A 19,996-nucleotide genomic window follows, 5' to 3' on the forward strand; every position below is an offset into this window, starting at 1 on the left:
GCCTTCTGGCAGTTGGTGCTATAAGTTACCGGCAGCCGCCAATAAATCACTCGGAACCTATCCCTGCCCCCTTTTGGTTCTAAAAGCTCCCTTCTCCTCCTCCTCCTCCTCCTCCTCCTCCTCCTCCTCCTCCTCCTCCTCCTCCTCCTCCTTTGCTCTGCTATGGGGTAGGTCGTAACAGCAATCAAATTACTATCATTAGGTGGTAGGTGAGGTTTGCAACAACAACAACCATAAAAATGTAAGAAAAACCGATTTATTCATGCTGCGATGTGTGGCAGGCGAAAGGATGCCTCGGAGCTACAACGGAGCGCAGGTTACGGGTGTTCCGTTGGTTGATAGGTCTCTAAAATGAGTTGCAATTTTGCTAAACGTTTTGCCGGGTCGCCTTGGTATTTGAATATCAATATTGATTGGCTCCGATTGCGGTTGTGTAACTCCGTTCGTTCTTTCGTAGCTTCAATCGTGGATCGTCGGATGTCTTACGAAAAACTGCAGCCCTATCATGTCAGCTAGCAGCCACTTTGCGGAACGCTACACGCGCCCCCCACTGTGAATGTGTGGTCAGCGTCATGGATTATTTTTACAGAGGAGGGGGTTCACCATTCCAAATTCCGGCGGCGATTCAATGACGCGAGAGGATATTTCTAAACATTACGCAGCGCTGCCTCATTCAACAACTTATGTTCTGCACACGTTTTGAGTTATGGTGAGGAGGTAAGTGAGTTTCACTTGCCGATCGGCCCCACTAGCACCAAGTAGTAGAGGTACTTGGTACTTCTGCTTTGCTGCTGAGCAACAGAAGGCAGCAACAGAAGTGCCGCGCACCAGTTGAGCTCATCGAGTGGAATGTGTACATTCCTTGGTTTGTTCAAACATTAACCATATCACCCGTTGCTTAGAACACCCCTGCTCTCTCTCTCTATCTCTCTCTGTTGAAGAATTTCCAATGAAGATCTTCGCTTTTCTCTCTGTGGATGCCAAGTGTAATACATTACAACTATTATTCGCCAACGGACTCGGACTCGACCTAGTCATCGAATATCGTTTGGAGTGGCACGAGAAGCCAGAACCAGCGAAAAACGAGGGCAAACGCAGTTCTCACATTGGTTTCCAACTCATTGGTTTCCCCTAAAAATAGCCACATCCCAGGCTTGCGACCCCCGGGGATTCTTTTGCTATTTTCCAGCTTCTGATCTTTCAATTCAAGATTCCGCGAAAGCATTCCCGGTCTCGGTCATTCGGATGCTAGCTCCTCGCACTTGGTGAGTTGATGATTTAAGATTGGCGAAGCAGAAGGAACGTAAATCAAACCACGACACCATTCCATCGCCATTATGCAGACGATCGCTGTTGTTTCATCCGACAGATGTGGTGGCTGCGTCGAAAGCACTCGTCTCTATCGTGATATTGAAGCTGTCAAACACGACTAATTGTGGCTCGTTCGGTTTCCCTCCCCTCCCGGAAGATGCTTCAAGAACTGAACCGAACATTCAGACAGGAAGCAGACACTCTGCTCACCTCACGCACCACACCACGCAGATTCTCTCCTCTTCCTCTTCTGACACACGGAAGGAAACATTCGAGGGAAGGACTCCAGGACGGACGCCAGCACCAGGACGCTTCTCGAATAACAAAGCAGAACGGTTCTGAGCCACGTACCGTCCCGGGACCGCAGGAGGGCTGGCTGCCAACATGAATTGGCATCATTAGCAAGCATTTGGTGTGTCGCTCTCGTTCGGTTCAGTTCACTCCAACACGCATGCACACACAGCCAGAACCACACATGGCACACAATGGAACATTATCATAATCGGTGCACCTGGACATGGTCGACGACGGTGACGACGTTAGCACCTGGATCTGGTCCCGTGCTTTTCCCTAAATTTCCGGAACCGATCCATCAAAACGCTCCCTGGTCCTGGAGTTCGTGTAGCAGTAATTGTCAGGATGATACCCGTTTCGCGAACCATGCCACCGAGTTCCTTACCAATCCAATGTACTACCGTTTGGTGGATGATTGATTGTTAAACGAGTTACATCGTGGTTGCCGTGTTCATACTCTTGAGCAGGTCGCTTGTTTGTCGCCACGAGTTCACCGTAGTTTAGTCATTGGCGTTCCCACTTACCAAGCGACATGACGAGCGACAGTTCGTGGTTCTCGTGGAATGCATGTATGGAATTGTTCTGGCGCCACCATACATGTCGACGCGTCCGCTTATCGCGTCCGCCCGTCTATACGGTCTGCCTGGTTCTCTTGCCAAGGTCGACGTTTGCCTTTTGGGTTCGCTTCCCCGAAAGATAACCTTTCCCTTGGCGTGCGTATTGCGTCTTCCAGAAGCAGGTAACAGGGCAACCGGCCTGGCAGAAGTTTTTTTTTTGTTGTTGTCTAACAGCCAAGCATCCCAAGCACGATCACTTCTCAGAATCGTGCCGTAGCACCAATAGATGCGTAGAACAACAGCAACGGCATCTTAAGGAAGCGACGTTTGGCCAACGCTTGGGACTTTATGATCGGCCAGAGCGATCCTTCGTTAGTCCAGCCCGAGAGCCGCACCATAAAATCATAAATTCATTTCCGTTACTTTTGAAGCTTCCGTCGGATTCCGCCATGTGCTCTGGTACCACGATCGATTCTGGGTGCCGCTTTATATGAACACTTTCCGGGACTGATTTGCGCGCATAACGCAATGGCGCGCGAACTAAAATGCGAATTCGAAAGAGGTGTGACACCCAACACACCAGGACCAAGTGTTAGTGTTACTAGATTTCCATTGGATCCTCTGGCCTCCCCCTTCCCAAAAAGAACAATAAACAATGCAAAAGTGTTCGCTTGGCAAGTGTCGCGGTCAACAATGCACACACAAGGCACAAGGATGGACACGCTTTTTTAACGTTTCTTTGACAAAATAAGAAGAAAAACAAACAGACGAAACAAAAGGTTTTCGCATTGACCAATGCTCGATTGTACGGGGTAGAAACATATATATATTTTTAAAAACAACAGCGAAAAGAAGCAAACATCAACCGACAGCAGCAGCAGCAGCAGCCACAAACTGCTAAGAACAGCAAAATGAGCACAGGAAAGGTTGGATTATCACGAACATGGTGGTTGTGCGTCCGAAAAGCCGAAAAGCATTGGCCGAGGAATCGGTTCTGACGAAAGACAACGATACCTTACGTCCCCCCGCGATCACACGGAGTGAGAAGAAGAGGAAGGAAGGGTCGGTCACAGCATGAACAGCAACACCGATGATGACGGGGACGACGGCGAAGACGAAACAAAAAAAGACTTCAAAAAAGTATCCAAATTTCCGTCCGTCCTCACCAAACCGGACCCATAGAACGTGATTTGCATGGTTTATTAGTCTTTTAACCGTTTATTTCTCCTGGTGCGTGTGCATGTGGCTGTGTGTGCTATTGGCGGAATGGCCACAGGAACACGTTTCTCTCAGTCTCTCTTGACCCTCTTACCACACACAACAGGGAATCTTGGACATCTTTTCTTCGAAGTCTCAAACACGGAACATCAGGGGATTCGACGAAGTGGTTCTCTGCACAGAGTCGATTGCACAGAACGCAGGATTACGCCCGGCGGATCCCGGGAGGTTCGTGTTCATGTTTGATCCTTGCTGCTGGTGACAACATTTGCCCGGCGCCAGTCCTGTACCGAAAACACTAGAAACCGAACCGAACGGAAGAACGGAAATCATGTTTCACCAACGAATCGTGATCACCACCGAAAACCGGAGTTGGATTCATAATAATTCGGATACGGCACGTAACGTGGAAGAGAGGGCGGAGATGGGGACCGCCTCTGGCCGAATGGAATGCCAATGCCCGCGGTTTGACCTCCCCTTGTCCCCGCGTCCCAACTTGAAAAATAAAAACTCCCCGTTCGCCCGTTTGACAGGTGTGATTAATTGCGCTGGACGCCACCAGCAACAACAGTCAGCCGCCAGCAACAGCATTGCCAGTTTCTTGGGGGAGAGTTCTTGACAAGCACCCTGGCATAAGGGGGGTCTCGTTGTTCCTTAAGACGATGTGGGATTAAAAGGGAACACCAGTAGCAAATCCAGTCTTGCCTGACTGGCGAACGAATGCACGGAATGTTCAGCTCGCGAAAACAACAACATTATGAGCAACAGCAGCGCAGTTCCACCGGGGGATGCTGTACAGCAGCGCGGACGAAGAATCATTAACTCTCGCTTAAATCCTCCCAAGGCATAACTCCCAACAGAGTCGCCGAATGGACGTTAATTAATTAAATCACATCCAGACAACTACTACTCGACTGCAAGTCGGTCATCACCGCCGCTGCTGGGCTTGAGCAACGCCAGCGATGGAGAATTCGGAATAAAATGGTTTCCCTTGTTCCTAGTGGCATGGCAGCGAAGGGAAGGAATCTTAAAACGAAAAACAAAAACCTCAGAACAAGAAATGGCGAAAGAGTGCAGAAATTCCATGCAGAGTCCCCTCAGTTCTCTGCTCCGGCGCCGTGTAGATTGGATTAATAACGCATTGTGGTACGAACGGCCCAGCACACCCGGGGGTGTGCAATTATGAAGTTGCACTTCTTCAGCTCGCCTTTCGCCAGTCGCGGCCAGGGCACATCTGCACAAGGAATTCGATTGCTTCGCCAACGCACAGCATCGTGCCAACACATGGCGTTTCATGGAGGTTTCCTCCTCCACCGGAATGATCGTTTGCTCGCCCCGTCCACGGATCTGATGCGAAACGATGAACGATTTCGTGTTTCTGCCGTCATCGTCGTCGTTGTCGTTGTTGTCGTTGTCGTCGCTTGGTACACTATGATCCGGCCGTGCACGACCAAGAGATCGATGTAGTCGGACGGACCGGACGGGAAGCATGCGAACAAGTAAAAGTGATTAGTAGGTCAGTTGTCGTTGCAACGCTGTCCGTTGGCGCATATGGCGGTGGTGCCCCGGACAGTCTCGTAGGGAGAAAAGGGCCTGTAGCGTCTGCTTGCACTGTTGTTGCTGCTAAAACTGTAACACCCATGGATGCCACGGACCATGGACCCCGTTAAGATCGATGTTTTAGATTCCGTCGTCCGAACACGGCCACAACGATCGGTATAGAGGCGTCGCCGTGTTCCGTCGTGACAGAAGGGGATGCAGCAGCCACGGCTTGATGTTTGTTTTGATTGATTCATGTCTTTTCGATCGGGAAAACGACGACTTTCTTCGTCTCGTGATCGATTCGGCAAACGATGGCGATCGTCTTGGGGAACGTTTCTCTATAAAACTCGTTTTCTAAGTCCTGTTGTACATAATACAGTGAGTTTTCCATCTACTTCAAGCTGTTTCTAACCAACTTTTCTTTACATTAAAGATTCCATTCGAGCAAGGTCACGTGATGTTGCAATGAAACTCGTTCACGTTTGTAAATAAACATGTTCGCTGCATTACGACAAACTGTAAAACCATTTCCCGGGAATTTTCTTCGCCCCGAAGGCAACCGAAAGGCCGAAATGGGTGAGTAAACATTTTAAACGACTACAGAAAATCATTTCAAACAACGACAGAACCGGCATGGCATGTGTTCTCCCTGTGCTATGCTGTAGGTCCTCTCCTCTCGTGCTGCCTCGTAGGTCTCGGATGTTGGAAAGATTGGTAGGATAAAAATTAACGCCGCACACAGCAGAAACCCCTGATGAACATGCGGGCCACCCTGATTAGTTCCATTCCCCAGCCGGGTTAACCCCTCTCGAGGAAGTCAACCGGCGAACTCCCTTTGGTCGTACCTTCTTCAGCGTGCTGGACAGACTGAATGACTGCGAATTGACGCGTATCATGGTGCTGGTTGCTGGTTGCTGGTTGCTATGTGTGTTCGCCAGCAACAGATCCGAAACCAAACGCTGCGATCGATCGATGTGCTGCTCACTGACCGCTCATGATGCTAGACGACGGTTGATGATGCGAACAGCCACAATCTTTATCTATTTGGTTCTCTGTTGCAAACGCACGCAGGTTACAATAACGCTGATAAGAACGCGACACACACATACACACCAACGCGAGCAGTGATCAGAGCAGCTGGGGCATCGATCAAATCAATCAATACGCAAACTGATGTTGCTGTTGTACACTAGAACCACCCACAGAACACCACGTTCCAAACACACACCCACACAGAGCACTTTAGTAAACAATATCGTGACACACCTAGACAACCGGCCAACGTCGTGGCAGAAGGTGCGAAGCTGATAAGCGCACCGTTCGCGTATCAACGAGCCTAATTGCTCTCGATGCGTGTCGTTCGATAAGACCGCTTGAGTAGAGCCACGGTGCGCGTGATCGTGAATGAGCTTTCGCGTTCTTTCGCCAGCTAGCTGGCTGACTAACTGGCCGCACCTGCTTGTCTCCACCGGTCAGAGCGACATAAATCTGCCAGAACACTAAGCAAACACTAGTACTAGGCCCTTATCGACCAAGCTGGATGGAAAGGCTTCTCCAGGCGACTAACTTTAAGATAAGCGAAAACGGGAATCCGGACACTCGAAGTGCTGGAAGGAACAGCGCTGGGTTGCGTTGCACGTTGCAGAATCCACCTTGCACCTTGGCAGAAAAACGGGGGGGGAAGATGTGCAAGGGGCCAATCGGAAAAACACACAAAAGCACAGAAACACACACGCGCAAGAGAGAGACACGGAACCGGTGGATTGGCTAGTTACATATTTGCGGCGTTGGGCAAACCATGTCTAGGCACCGACCAACAAGCGAACGAGAGGCACCGTTAAGCACCGGACACCTTCTTCGATCAACCTGCGCTACACGCTGGCGTTCTCCATGAGCCAGCAACTCCCTTTTTGCGCACAGACACACACAGAGACACACGATGAGGCCCCAAGTTCCTTCATCGACAGAACAGAGCGGCAGCAAAAGAAGGGGCGCAACGCGAAACCGGCGCCGTTCTGATGATCACGCACGTGTTGCTGCTCTGAAGGATGGTTCGTGACTGTCACGAGTGAGAGCGACCGAGAGCCAAAAGCCCTCGCCAGCGTCGTCGTCGTCGTCGGTGTCGGCATCGTGTTCCGAACCGTCGGTCACCCAACGCAACGCAACCGGCGAAGAAGGCTTGATGATGATGGGGCAAGCGCTGCGGCCTCCTGGATGAGGCGAAGGCTTTTCATGTCGATGGCTCGCGGTTCTTCGCGCTTTGGACCCCCGGTTTTTTTTTGTTGTTGTTGGTTTGTTTCGCGGTTCCGCGATCTTTCGGCTTTCTTTCTTCTCACCACCGTCATCGCCATCCCCGAAGGCTGCAAGTCGTGCGGATCATTTTGAAATTAATCGACCACCGGGAAAGGAAGGAATGGAGGACGCCAGGTATGAACGGTATCCGTGGCTTGGTGTGGCGTGAAAGCCACACAAAAAATAAAAGAAACAGGTATGGAATGGCCAGCAGAACAGAAGGAAGAACGCGTTTGCGTGTCCGCGGTCGATGCGTTCTTGCTTACGTTCGCAGTTCTTGCCAGTTGCTTTGGGTGGTCGCCGCAGCGCTCTCAGCGCGAAGCTCTCATGCAAAACACCCCCCCCAATGGGGCTTGGCCCTTTCTGCACCGAACGCTCTCGCAGACACTCGCTCTCGCGATCCGAACGATCGTCCGATCGACGACGGCGATGGTCTTCGCGAACGCTCACAACAGATGCTGCGATGCGCGAAAGCGCTCAGATCCAGCTGGAGCTCACTTCAGGGGCCACAAGAAGATCGAGATGATTTCCGTGATACTTTCTCCCAATCTGAAACTGACCTCCATGATCAAGGATTCTCACAAACAAAGTGAGAACATTGCGATCTACAGATGAAGGACAATGTCATGATCCGTCGGTGCATTTGGCACCTAGTCAACGGGCACGTGCGACCTTAAATTGTGTTTTGCAATTAACGACATTACGTTCCTGTGAGGCAGCAGGGAAGGACACCCCAAAAAGGGTACGCCATGTTGTCATCACGATACAAAGAATTCGGTGTGCGAATGTGCAGCGTCGTCTGTAGCAATCACGCCTATTAATAGTGCACAAAGTAAACAAGCGAAAGCCACTTAAAAATAAGACGCCATCACACCCGTCGAGGTCGGTGACGCAGAGGTCTCCACTCCAACAGCTGTTTCACGATTAATAAACGCTAGACAAACGAAGGGACTGGTGCCCTGTTGGGTTCAGGATGCATAAATTCGCTCTCTTCCTTCGGTGAGTCATGCTTCCGCCAGACCCAGATAGGCACACCTTCTTGAGGGTAGCAGGGGCCTTCTGATGTCGGTTACCATCATTCCAGGCGTCCATTGCCAACAATGGTTATTGATTTTCCAACTCGCTGAACCGAACGCGAGCGGTTCTCGGTTCGCTTTCGCGGTCCTGGTCCAGGTTTCGCCGCTTTTTGGGTTTCGCCTGTTAATGCGAGAGTGTTTCTCCTTCGCTGGAGCCAGACGCCCCAGCCGCCAGTTGTGATGTGATTTGTGCCAAGGACATCGTCCGCGTGTGGGTGGTGAAATTCATGTCGACGTAAGGGCCCCTCCCCGCACCTTTTGGGTTGCCACTGGCGACATGCTAATGCAATGTGATGGATGGAAATGTTATAAGCCTCCACGCGGCCGGGAGAAGCGGTTTGCTCGACTGCATCTTTCCATTCGAACCACCATCTGGAACACATAAAGAACACATTCGGCATTACGTTCGATCTTGCGCTCAAATGTTGCTGCTGCTGCTGCTGCTGCCACGCTGCGTACATCGTCTGGTGTGGAATGAGCTCATAAACAGCGGGCGTCGATTGATGCCCGTAGGAGTGGTGCGGTATGTTCGGGTTTAATTTAATGCACATTCCGGAATTCCGTGCGCGACGTTGAGCATACATTGTTGGTCCCGGTGTAGGGATGGTTACCATGGTGGTCCTTACCACCCACACGCGGGAGGGAAAATTCCACGACATTGTTCCACTTTTTGGCGCCTCGAAACGCCCCGCGTCGAAAGCACTCAATCGGATGAGCGAATTACATCTTATCCACCATTACCACCAGCAAGCTTCTAATCAATCATCGTGGTTCGTTTCTTCCGAGTGGAGAAAAGTTTTGCGGGGAAACCATCGCTAAAGATGCGTAGGCGCTACTGCGATTAGTGTTTTTGGAGGTCTAAAATGAAATTTAATTAATTCATTATATCGCTCTTACTGAAGAAGCGTCAGGTGTAGGACAGGTTTTTGGGATGGAGTGTATCATTCAATCATCATTACACACGTTCCACGCCACATTTCCAACGCATTAAGGACCGGAGCCCTCCAAGCAGTGACTGCCGTAGTGCCTTTCACCTGGAGTGGCCCTGGAGAAAGCTGGCGATAAGAGAAATTTGGAAGTTCCATCGATTGCAAGGTCGATTCGACAATTAGCGCATTGTATCGGCTCGGAAGGACACACACTTTGGCATCCAATAGAGTAAGGAGTGAGGCCTCCCTATTAATCGATCAGTCAATGTCCGCATCCATATAGTGCGGTCTTCCTTTATGCTGGTCTCTAATCAGCCGACTCCAATAAATCCCTTCTGTTAATCGTTTGCGATGCTACGTGAAATTGATGTTTGCACATTCTAAATGGTGTGACGCGAAAAAAGTTAACTACTTGGGAGCTTGCGAGTTCAGCAGATACATCCGGCCAACCGTGCATTCCTGGCTGTCAAAAATAGCATATTCAACCGTCCACAACACGCAGCTTGATGGCCTGCCTGCCTGCCTCCAAGCATAATATTATGCCTTCCATTAGCACCGACTCTGCATGCCTGCCAGCCCGCCAGCCAATAGCATCTTTAGCGGCATCCTGTGCCTCGCCAAGGGAATGCTGGAATGGGAGGTGTTTGCAACGGGAATTCTGTTCGCTCCGGGCACAGGTTCCTCCGGCATGGCGAAGACGTAAAACTTGTCAGCGGCCCCCGGGGCGGCGGATGATGCGGAAAATGATTCAATCAAAACATATATAAAAAGGTGGCCCCAGAGGGCACCGCCGCTAACGACCTCATGTGCTGTGCTGTCTGATGCGGTTAGACGCCAGGAACGCCGGCAACATGATCGACTTGATGCGTTGGGTAACACGCCATGACGGTGAGGTGAGCCCTCACCGGACCGGAACACACTTGACAAGGGATAGGATGCTGCGATGCTGCCATCACAACAAGCAAAAGGTTGATGTTTTCGCATGAAGCATACACGTCGGTTGTCGATCGTTAAACGCTGCAGATGAATTGGCAGCTAAGCTGACGTACCGGATGATTAGCGTAGAACCAACGAAACATAATTTATTGGCATTAGCGATGGTGGAATGTTTTCCCATCCCCAAATTAGTACCAGAGGTCGTTCTTACTTGAGCTGCGGATGTGGCGCCTAACAGAAGGGGTGATCTTTCAATCGCAGCTGAATTGGAGTTCTTTTCCGATAAAAATAACCTCAAGGATGGTGCGGCCAAAGTGCGCTCGGACGCTGATGCTTATGTTTGATCATCTCAATCACCCCCGTTTTTCGGTGCTTTCTAGTGCTCATTAGCCTTGGGCATTTGGAATTGGAATCATCTTGGCTTTCCATCAAACACTGGCTGATTGCGGAAAACTCCTTCTCCTTCTCTTGCGGAGCAACCTGAAAGTCGTTTGGAAAGCAAAAGGGCAACGCAGATTTACGAGCGTCATAACGTTCTCCCGCTCTGGCTCTGTTTTCCAGCTTTCCATTCCTCCTGATTCCTCCTTCTGCTTATGCTGACAAACATCTTCATAACACCATCCATTCACCAGGCACGGCGACGACGACGACTACGACGACGACGATTAATGTTTGCTGAGGAAGCATTTTTATGGTTCTGGCCCTCCCCGTAACAAGTCCCAAGTCGTCAGCAAATCGTTACCATCGCCTCTCGATCGGATCTGCAAGGTGCGGACAGATATGTGGCCGCGGCCACAGCATAGGGGATCCCAAGTCCGGCCAAGCGCCCATGGGAAATGCCATACCGCAGTAGACTAATCATGGCTGACACGCACTCTAGGAAACGGCATCGGCCAGAGAGGCAAACCATCGATCGTGATCGCGATCACGCCGGGTAATGGATCCCTCCGAGTACATGTGTGGTGCCAAGGAGAAGAAAAGCACACCCCAGAAGAGCCACTGTGGGAAGAAGCGCAGAAGAAATGGCAATTGAACCCGCGGTTTGGATGCCGAAGGGTGCGAGCGAAGTGAAGACATTTAATTTCCTTGTGGTACCCCACGAGCAATTGTCCAATAAATTACCCTTCTGCCAGTTTATTAGTTTTCGCACATTTACAGACCACGAACGCACAGTCCCGATGTCCGGTTAGCTAGCACGCCAGCGGAATGGCGTGTCTCCGGGAGAATTATCTCAAGTGGCCGGATTCGCCCCAAAGACCGCACCAGTGAACCGTTTGCCGGGAGCAAGCAGCCTGTTGCTTGCTTGCGATTTGTTTATCGGCGGCTCGTCCGCGCCCTAACCGCAGCCAGTGTTGTGGCCTCGCTCGCAATGGAAGCGCGCCTTGAGGTCACGACAATTTAACGGGATTCTCTCTCTGTTTTTTTTCGCTGCTGCATGCATCTCACCAGTTCGTTGGCCAACTCCAACTCTTCCCCTTTGATGCTGCTTTCATGACAGAACTCTCTCGGTACCGGCGAAGCGGGCCCCAAGGGACACGGCCACCAAACCGGGCCTGGCTAATAAAGGATCGCACAAATTTCACGCCACGACACATGCTTTCCGGCTATTATTCCGAGACACAGGCGGGCATAAAAAAGGGCGCCTTTTACGCGGTTGATTTATGGTAGTCGCTACATACACACGCATCCTCATCATATCATTCGTTCAAACTGTTTCTAATTCGATAATAATTTCCCAGTGCGCCGTGCTGCAACACTCCACCGATAAATTGTAACACCGATCCACCGGGGCTGATCGCCCGTCAACCTGGACCTTTGCATAAATGCATGACATTCAAAACGATTTCAAGATTGCTTGCCGCCCCTCGGGGTCCTAGTCGCGTCCGCCTGATTACTATCCAGCGTTCGAGAGTCTCTGTCATACGTCCTTCGGGCCTGCCTTGCTGTCAGAACAAACTAGCTATCTAAGGAGCATGTGATTTAGTGGGAACAGTCGGCTGACTGACTGGACTGGACTGACTAGCATTCTGCACTTATGCAGATGAGTTCTCGCGAGCATGCAAATGAAAGAGCAACAGAGCGGCATTTCGTTGATCGCTCGGGGGATGATAATGCGATTGCGCATCAAGTGTTGTGTTGGGCAGCAGCTGCTGCTGCTGCTGCTTGAAGCTAGCGAAGTGGTAAATTAGTTTTCAGCCATTTTCAAAAGAGCCAATTCATCGCGACAAGTGGTGATTGAGTGGGGGCCCATGAGCAATTGCTGCCTGTCTGTGGCTGGGACAGGATGAATGCAATTGTTTCTCAACGCTAACAGTTCGTTTTCGTAGGAGATTGAGGAAGGATCGAGGATATTGAATACTTACTAATACCTTTTGTGGGTCAAAAGGTGAATAGGGAATTGGTATTACCTGGAAAAGAGAAGAAAATTGAATTATTTATTAGGATTTAAGGAATAAATGAAACTTCTTATTAAGATAATTTAAATTTAAGAAATTCTTCACTTTTAAAAATCAAAAAATCTTCACCCACATTGCGACAGCATAGAAAGTGCATTCGCATTCGGGCACAACCACCGAGGGTGCATTCCAATACCACCTACGAGCTGTAGAAATTCCTGCCACCAATTCACTTCGGCCAACGGCCAACCAGCTAACCGAGTGCTGATCGATTCCGGTGACCACGCTTCGCACGAATGGCCGCGATCGGCGAATTCTTGATCCAGAAACGGGTTCTGCCGCATAGCTATGCTCGCACGCAACACCAGCCGCAAGCCGGCGACCACCCTCGACCACCGCCTGTTCAGTTCAGCTTCGCAGCCTCATTTATCTCATCCCGGTGCCCTTCCCGGTGCACCGCGACCACGACTCACCACCAAGGTGAGTGAGAAAAGGCAGAACACGCTGCGTGGCCGGTTGTTGGAGAGAAATTTTAAATTGCCAATACATTTATCATGTGTGCCCTCGCTCCCTCCCCCCCCTTCTGCACCATGGGACTGTCTGTGTGCCAAGGTGTAGGTGACCGAGGGGTGTTGGTTACTATTGTTTACACAATTGCTGCCACCAACGGCAGCGAGGCAGCGGATCGGTCTGATCGTGCGGATAGTCTGCATCGCGTGTCTGGTTAGCGCTCGCAGTTGCCAGGTTGCCAGCACAGCACGCAGACTAACAACCCTCGGAGACCACTAGTGACCCAGCGAGCGAGTGTTCACTGGTTCAGTGGTCGAAAGGAAAATCCCACACCCCACCCCGGACCTCCTAATGCGGGTGGTTTTGGGTGTTCGTTGGATCTGAAGGAATGTACCACGCCATGCTACGGACACGGACACGGAGCGGGTTGAATCTGGATCGCTCGGCGAGTCGGTGCTCGAGGTCTGTTTGTTTGTTTAACCAGCAGCATCAGACCAACACTTCCGCCGGGCAATCAACGTAGATTCTGCGCAGGTATCGACGATCGACTTTTAAAACGTCCAGATTTTGCTCGATCGCTCGCCTTAACGAACTTGACCGGCTCGGCGGTCCACCACCATCCGGAGGAGAATCCGATCCGCCGGCCAGTGCGCAGCTGCTAAGCAGAGGATGTGGCACACTGGAGGGCCCGAGCTAAGGTTGCGAAGCAACCGTTAAATACGGTTTGCACGTTTCGGTGTTTGGCCAACATCGAACTGGCTGATGAAAACTAAATGGAAACCGATTTTTCATCCTCCTGCTCCGCCTGCCTCGCTAGCTCGCTGGCCAGAGCGCGTGCGCCAGGATAGAGGCACAAATGGCAATACCAACGTCTCCTCCTCCTCCTTCTTCTTTCCCGGGAGGGAATGTTTCACCATTAAACGGAGACCCTTGCGCGCGGGCGCGTGGTGTGTGTGGAAACGGTAAACAGTTAACGCACTTTAATCAACCAGTCAATCAACGCTGGTCCCTCCTGGACGATCGTACCTGCTTGCTTGGTGGAGCATTGCGCGCTCCCTCAATGGGTCGTCTCGTTTCGTTTTAGTTTCTAGCAAACGCGAAGATGGTGTACACGGAGAAGGCCTTCCTCCTTTACAGCCAACCCTTGAGTTCAAGTTCTGGTTGTGGCCGTTCGAGCGTTATCGGGGTCACATTTTCTCTTCGCGTATGTTGACCTCGGACAGAACGTGTAAACACCCGAGAGCAGCGCACACCTCCACCTTTCGACGGAGCTATTAGCTTACCAACGGACCGCCGGGTCCACACTACTGGCTAGCGATACTCAATCAGAAGACGAGTAGAGACGTGCGCCTCGCCTCCGCTGGACAGCAAACGTACCGAGAACATCGTGGCCCTGCAAAAGGGAGCGCGAAAGGAGTGGTGGCATTGATGCTGCTGCTGCTGCTGCTTGCTCTCGATGTTGTTTTGACCATCGACCGACCATTATACCACACGGGGGGTTACGACCGGAAAGACCTATACCGCGTCCCGGGGCCACCGCTTGTGCAATCGTCCAGAATTAGAAAAGCATAACAGGAGGGCGGCGCGTGAGCGTGAAGGGCAGCGCACCTCCCCCGTCAAGCATTTCGATATTGAAAATGGAGCTATTTGAAGGGATCCGATTTCATACTTGAGGAATGTTTAAATGCCTTTCTCTACACGTCAACTGGTTTTACGATGGATTTCAAACCATGATTCTTCTCTGATTGCTTGTCAAACGTGCTTACCACCTGAACCACGATCGCTAGATGTTTTAATATAAGAAGTTGAAGGACATAAAGCTACTTTCGCATCACGGGAACACTCCAACAAGCTCTAGTACTACAAAGTAAATGCATTCTACTGTATGGTAGAGACAGTGGAGTTTTAGAATCCCCTCAACCTTAAGCCGGTAGCCTAAAACAAAAAGGCAAACAGAAGAAAGCAACCGAAAGACAAAAACTACCGCCGTTGGTGGCTCCCGTCTCTTTTTTCGGACGGCGGGGTCAAACCCGCAACTGACACCTATTATTCAAATGCTCTTAAGCGCCCTCACTCCCCGCAATCATACGGCGAATTGGTACGCCCCGAGGGGACACAGGACCGTTAATCGACGATTATAAATCACCATCGTTTAATTCCATTTTCTCTCAAACGTTTGCTGCTGCCGCTACCACCATCATTGGCAGCACACCATTCCGCACCACCACCACCACCACCACCATCGTCAAGAGTGAAATTGACCTTCGGATTAATTGCAGCTTACTGGCCGCGGTCGGACCGTGCTACTACCGTGGACCACCGAGAACCACCCATGGTGATTCGCAGCTTGTGCCCTAGAGCGCCTCCGAATCACACAGAAACGCACACACAGTCGATCTGGTACGTGCCAAACGATTTATTGAAGAAAATGGAATAATGTGTTCGATGGTCGGGATTGCTGCTGAATGGAACCGATCATTCGCGTGCGATCGGTGAATGGATTCCATTTTCGGAGCGACCTCCTGCGAGAAGATGCAGCAGTATGTGGATGAACGAGCATCATGTTTGTGATTTCCGAACGAGAACCCTGTTACTCAGGTTTCCAAACACACCGCGCACACACTGAAAAGTCCACCACAGATAAAGCTATCAAACCAGAACCGAGGGAAGGCCGATGAGAAGCAAACCGGCCGATAGCATAACCGGACTACGGATAACGATAACGGAACCCAGCCAATTGCTGGCGAATGAGAAGTTTAAGCGCAATTGCCCGTAAAACAGCTGCGCTCACTGCAACACCATTAAACGGTGATCAATTTAACGATCATCGAGGGAAGCTTTTGATAGCATCACTAAACGGCATTAATGGGATTGTTTTACCCCGTTGGCAGAGTTAATTGCCGCAACCATTGACAACCGCGGGGCGTTCCTGTTCTGCAACGCGAGTAGTACAGAGCGTTTCAGTTCGATCTTGATGGAGTTCGACGAGTACATGAGATGAGCTGCTGCCGAACGAACCTGTCCTGTCCTCAAGCAGCAGGGTTGCCCCAAAGGAATGCACTCACGAGGGGTTCGGAGAAGGAGAGGAGGAGTGAGCGCACTAAAAGCTATCGATCATTTCGCGCTCTTCCCGTTTTTTTGGGGCGGAAAAGCGGTCCGCTGGAGCCACTTTGATGCGTTCCAGATCATCGCAAGGAAATGTTGGCCGATCGTGTTCGTTCTAAATTTAGTCGTCAAACGTCTGCACGGTACATCATTAATCTGCGTCATCTGTGGTGCAGGTAGGCAGGATTTCAAAGCCGCAGGCCCGGTACACTAGCGACCAGCACGTAAAATACGTCAGAAGAAAACTATCCCCCCCCGCCGTGGTGAGTTTTCTTCAGCTACGCCATGCGCCCGAAAAAGGCCAAACCCGGGGCCAAGATTCATTAGAAAATCTCCGAACGGTTTTGCTATCGAGCGGCGTGTTGCGATGCGATCGAGAAGGGCTAGAAAGTCGCTTCCAAACCCGTGTCCATGGTTCGGGTTGGGAGAGAGGAAAGCTTTTCACTTCCATATTTGACTCAATTATTCCAGCATCCAATCCATCGGCTGCATTATGCTTACCCATATATGGGGTTCACGTTGTACGCCACTCAATCGCGCCATGCTGCTACCGTCACCGCCGCATCGTCCTCACACCGTCTTGCGATGGAATCCCAAATCATAGACCAACCGGAGAGAGTGAGTTCGGGTGGTAGCTGCGGTAGGGATTAGCTAAAATTGTGCCCACTGTATCGTCGAAACCGAAAGCCGAAAGCCGACGGAGCATCCGAGATTCGACCACCATCACCGGGAGCATTACACACCTCCGTACCGTTACCTCGATCCTACGATCGTCGTGAGGTCGTCAGTGGTTTCCACCATTCTCCAGAGGGGCTGTAATGCCGCTTGACTGGGCTCCCTTTCGGTGAAATTGCACGAAGTGCCCGGACATCAGGTTGCTTGCCGGGAGAAGGAACCAATCCACCCAACAGCTTCGTAAAAGCATTTTCTCGCGCAATTGCAGCGCCATTTTATAAAAGAATATTTTTGTGAACAATCCTACGACAGTGAACATCGTCCAATGTCGAGGCGGAACTATAAAGCAATAGGATAGAGCGGTAAATTTGAGGGAAAAAAGTCATCGAAAAAGCAAACAACGCCCAACGCTAACGCGTTAATTGTGCCGAAGGTCATGGAGCACGAATGAGGAGGAGAAGTCTATCCTAAAACAATGATCTCATGATGATGTAATGGCGGTCGGCGGTCGACGATACCAAGTGGTTCTACCTTGGCTATGGCCTAACACGCCCGCCTTGGGCCGCGACAAGACACATGGATGTTGTTGTTTTAAGAGGAAGCATCCAACGATCCACCACTGGCCTGGTGCGGTTCTTCTTCGATCGTTCGTTCGTTCGCACTGAGGCCAACGCACCGCCCTGTACTGTACAGGGCGAATTCGATTTTTCCTGCTATTTAGACACTCGCCTTTCGGTCTTATCGCTGGCATTTCATACTTTGATCAGCAAACCGACGCAACGGAACTTGGCTCTCTATTTCGCCGACGCATATCCAGACGATCGGGATCAGAAGAAGCCGACCGAAAGATCGACTCCGCAAGGTCGCGATCCCTTTCTTGGACGCCATAAGACGGTTTTCAATCCAAACGGGCTCGCGTTCGTTCGACGTTTTGAAGTCCAAATGTGTCAATCAGCTGAAGCTGATGGTAGGATTCGTGTCGGGTAAAACTTCGCCTCGGAACGAAGCGCTTCTGAAATGCTGTGACCATCACTGTGGCCGCCCTCCAGACCTTCAGAAGTCTGAAGAGAGTGCTGTCGATGCGAATTCCTTGGATCTTTCGCGCACCGACGCAATTCCTCTTTCATGATCGATCATCCGTCATGTTCAACTCGTGAGCCTTACCATCACTAGCCGGTCATCCAGCGGCCGAAGATCCGAGGACTGATCGCGACGTGGCCGCGACGATGTCAAGTTTATCTCGCGTGTAGTTGCACCGTTGTTTGCGTCATGTTTGGCATTGTTTGGAGGCGACGCGCGCGGCGTTTCCCCACCTCGGTTGGCCTCCATCGAGGCCACAACGTGTGGCGTGGTGACCGTGGTGGTGATGAGAAAGTGGACGGTATGATTTATGTGGCGGTAATTCCACGTTTAGTCGAGAAAATCGGGCAACTGCAGGGCTTTTCAGTGCTCGGATTCACTGGCCTAGCAATCCCTTAGACCATTGCTAACCTTGCTTTCGAGCTCGGCGTCGTCACGGAACCGGGACGCTGTCCTTTCGTTGTTGAATCGTTGACTTTCCTCCACCCCCTCCACCCTCGACATCTATTGTGTCGTATCATAAATCGTTCGAAAACATCGTAAATCTAGGACCCGATTAACCGTAATCGTTCATTATCGCAGCGCAGAAAAGAGCGCACTGCCAGAGTCAGAGTGTGCAGCAGACACAACGGAAGAGGAGAATCGCATCTTAAGCCTTTGCGCGCAGCAATTGCAGATGCGACCGCTTTGTGCGTCGAACGTAAACTGCACCATCATCCGACGACGCTTGTCTTGTCATCGCTGCTCCGCACTCAGTGCTACTCGCGTGTGATGGGCGCCAAACGTCTGGCACAACAAGATCACCAAGGGTCGAGAGCTTCAGTTAAATACCGGGAGTGAGAAATCTCGCGGCGATGGTGACGTCTTGAGGGTGCAGAGCAATGACAAGCCCGCTGGCACCCATCTCGTCCCAACCGGGGCTCTTTTCTTTGCAAAAAGTAGGTGAAGTGAGTCAGGACATTGAGCGAAATATGATACTTTGCCGGTGTTTGGTTTGTCAAGATGAGGTTCCAGGTCGCGCCTACAGTCCTTAGCTCTTGAAGTCGCGTTGTTTGCATAGCGCTGCGGTATCTCGTGCGGTATTATTGCGTCGTCAGAAATGAAATTCTCGAGACTCGAGAACCGGGCCACAACAGCTGATGGTGATGAGTGTACGAGGCCGCGCGTTGTTTGTTCGCTGCTCGCGAGTAATTCAACGTCCTCAAGGGCCCGTGCATTCCCCTTTTTCATTCAACTTATCTGTCTCATTAGATCACAGAGCAGATCGCGCAGTCAGGGAATGCCTATTGCGTTCTTGGAAGCGTAGTTTTGTTGCTAACTTCTTCTCTGCTTGCTCCAGTGGCAGCGCCTTACCGTAGTACGAATACATTGGATTCATTGCTATAACCCGGTGGCGCCCATTATTGGCTCCCCAGTGGGAATATCATTCTGCTACCGATGAAGATCGCCGACCAGCGCACCGACCGGCAGCCCAGACCGGATTAGACAGTCATCCCGCTGGGAGTTGCAAACGAAAGGGCACCCTATCGGGGGTCTCACCCCCCCTGGGGGGATGTCTAGTTGGCTTCTAGCTAGCAAGTCACCGTGCGCCATAGCAAATCCACGGATATGTCATGATGAGATAATTTACGAGTCTATTAAAGCAATAAGCCGCTCTATCGACAATGGTCGCAACCACTGGTGGCGGTGTGATGCTTTTGCATCTTCATTTGAGGCAGAAGCTGAGCAAAAGTGTAGAGATGCGACAGAGAGCACGAAGTCTCGGTATATTGGATGATCGCAGCATGAGATCATTGGCCCGGTTATCGAGCTTGGTCTCGGTCTGCTAGATCCATGCCAAGATTACGCTGCCTAGCTCCCTGAGATATTGCTCTGCCAGAGGACAAAGGTAAACCAAGAAAAGCCAATGTACTTGTTTTTTCGAACGTGTCGCTAGCTCCTGTCTGCTATCTGCGGCATTTAAGAGCAACATCATCGATCTCTTATCCCGATAAATGTTAAACTGTTTGCATAAAAATGATTACAAATCATATATTCCATCAAATCGCAACCATGACCTTAAGATAATCGATCGT

At 50.9% G+C, this 19,996-nt stretch overlaps 1 protein-coding gene across 9 annotated transcripts in view; it reads right to left on the reverse strand.

Annotated features, from left to right (window-relative positions):
- LOC126571604 (tensin-2) overlaps nt 1–19,996 on the reverse strand; it is a 101,964-nt gene that overhangs the window by 49,060 nt on the left and 32,908 nt on the right. The window contains exon 1 of one of the 9 annotated variants that reach the window (XM_050230264.1): nt 5,768–6,967. The exons of the other annotated variants lie outside the window; for them this stretch is intronic. Coding sequence (XP_050086221.1) covers nt 5,768–5,818 — 51 coding nt within the window. The 5' untranslated portion in view covers nt 5,819–6,967. Of the gene's footprint in view, nt 1–5,767; nt 6,968–19,996 lie in introns of those variants that run through there. 9 annotated transcript variants of the gene reach the window in all.

Source organism: Anopheles aquasalis, chromosome 2 (genome assembly GCF_943734665.1).
Source record: "Anopheles aquasalis chromosome 2, idAnoAquaMG_Q_19, whole genome shotgun sequence".
NCBI lineage: Eukaryota > Metazoa > Arthropoda > Insecta > Diptera > Culicidae > Anopheles > Anopheles aquasalis.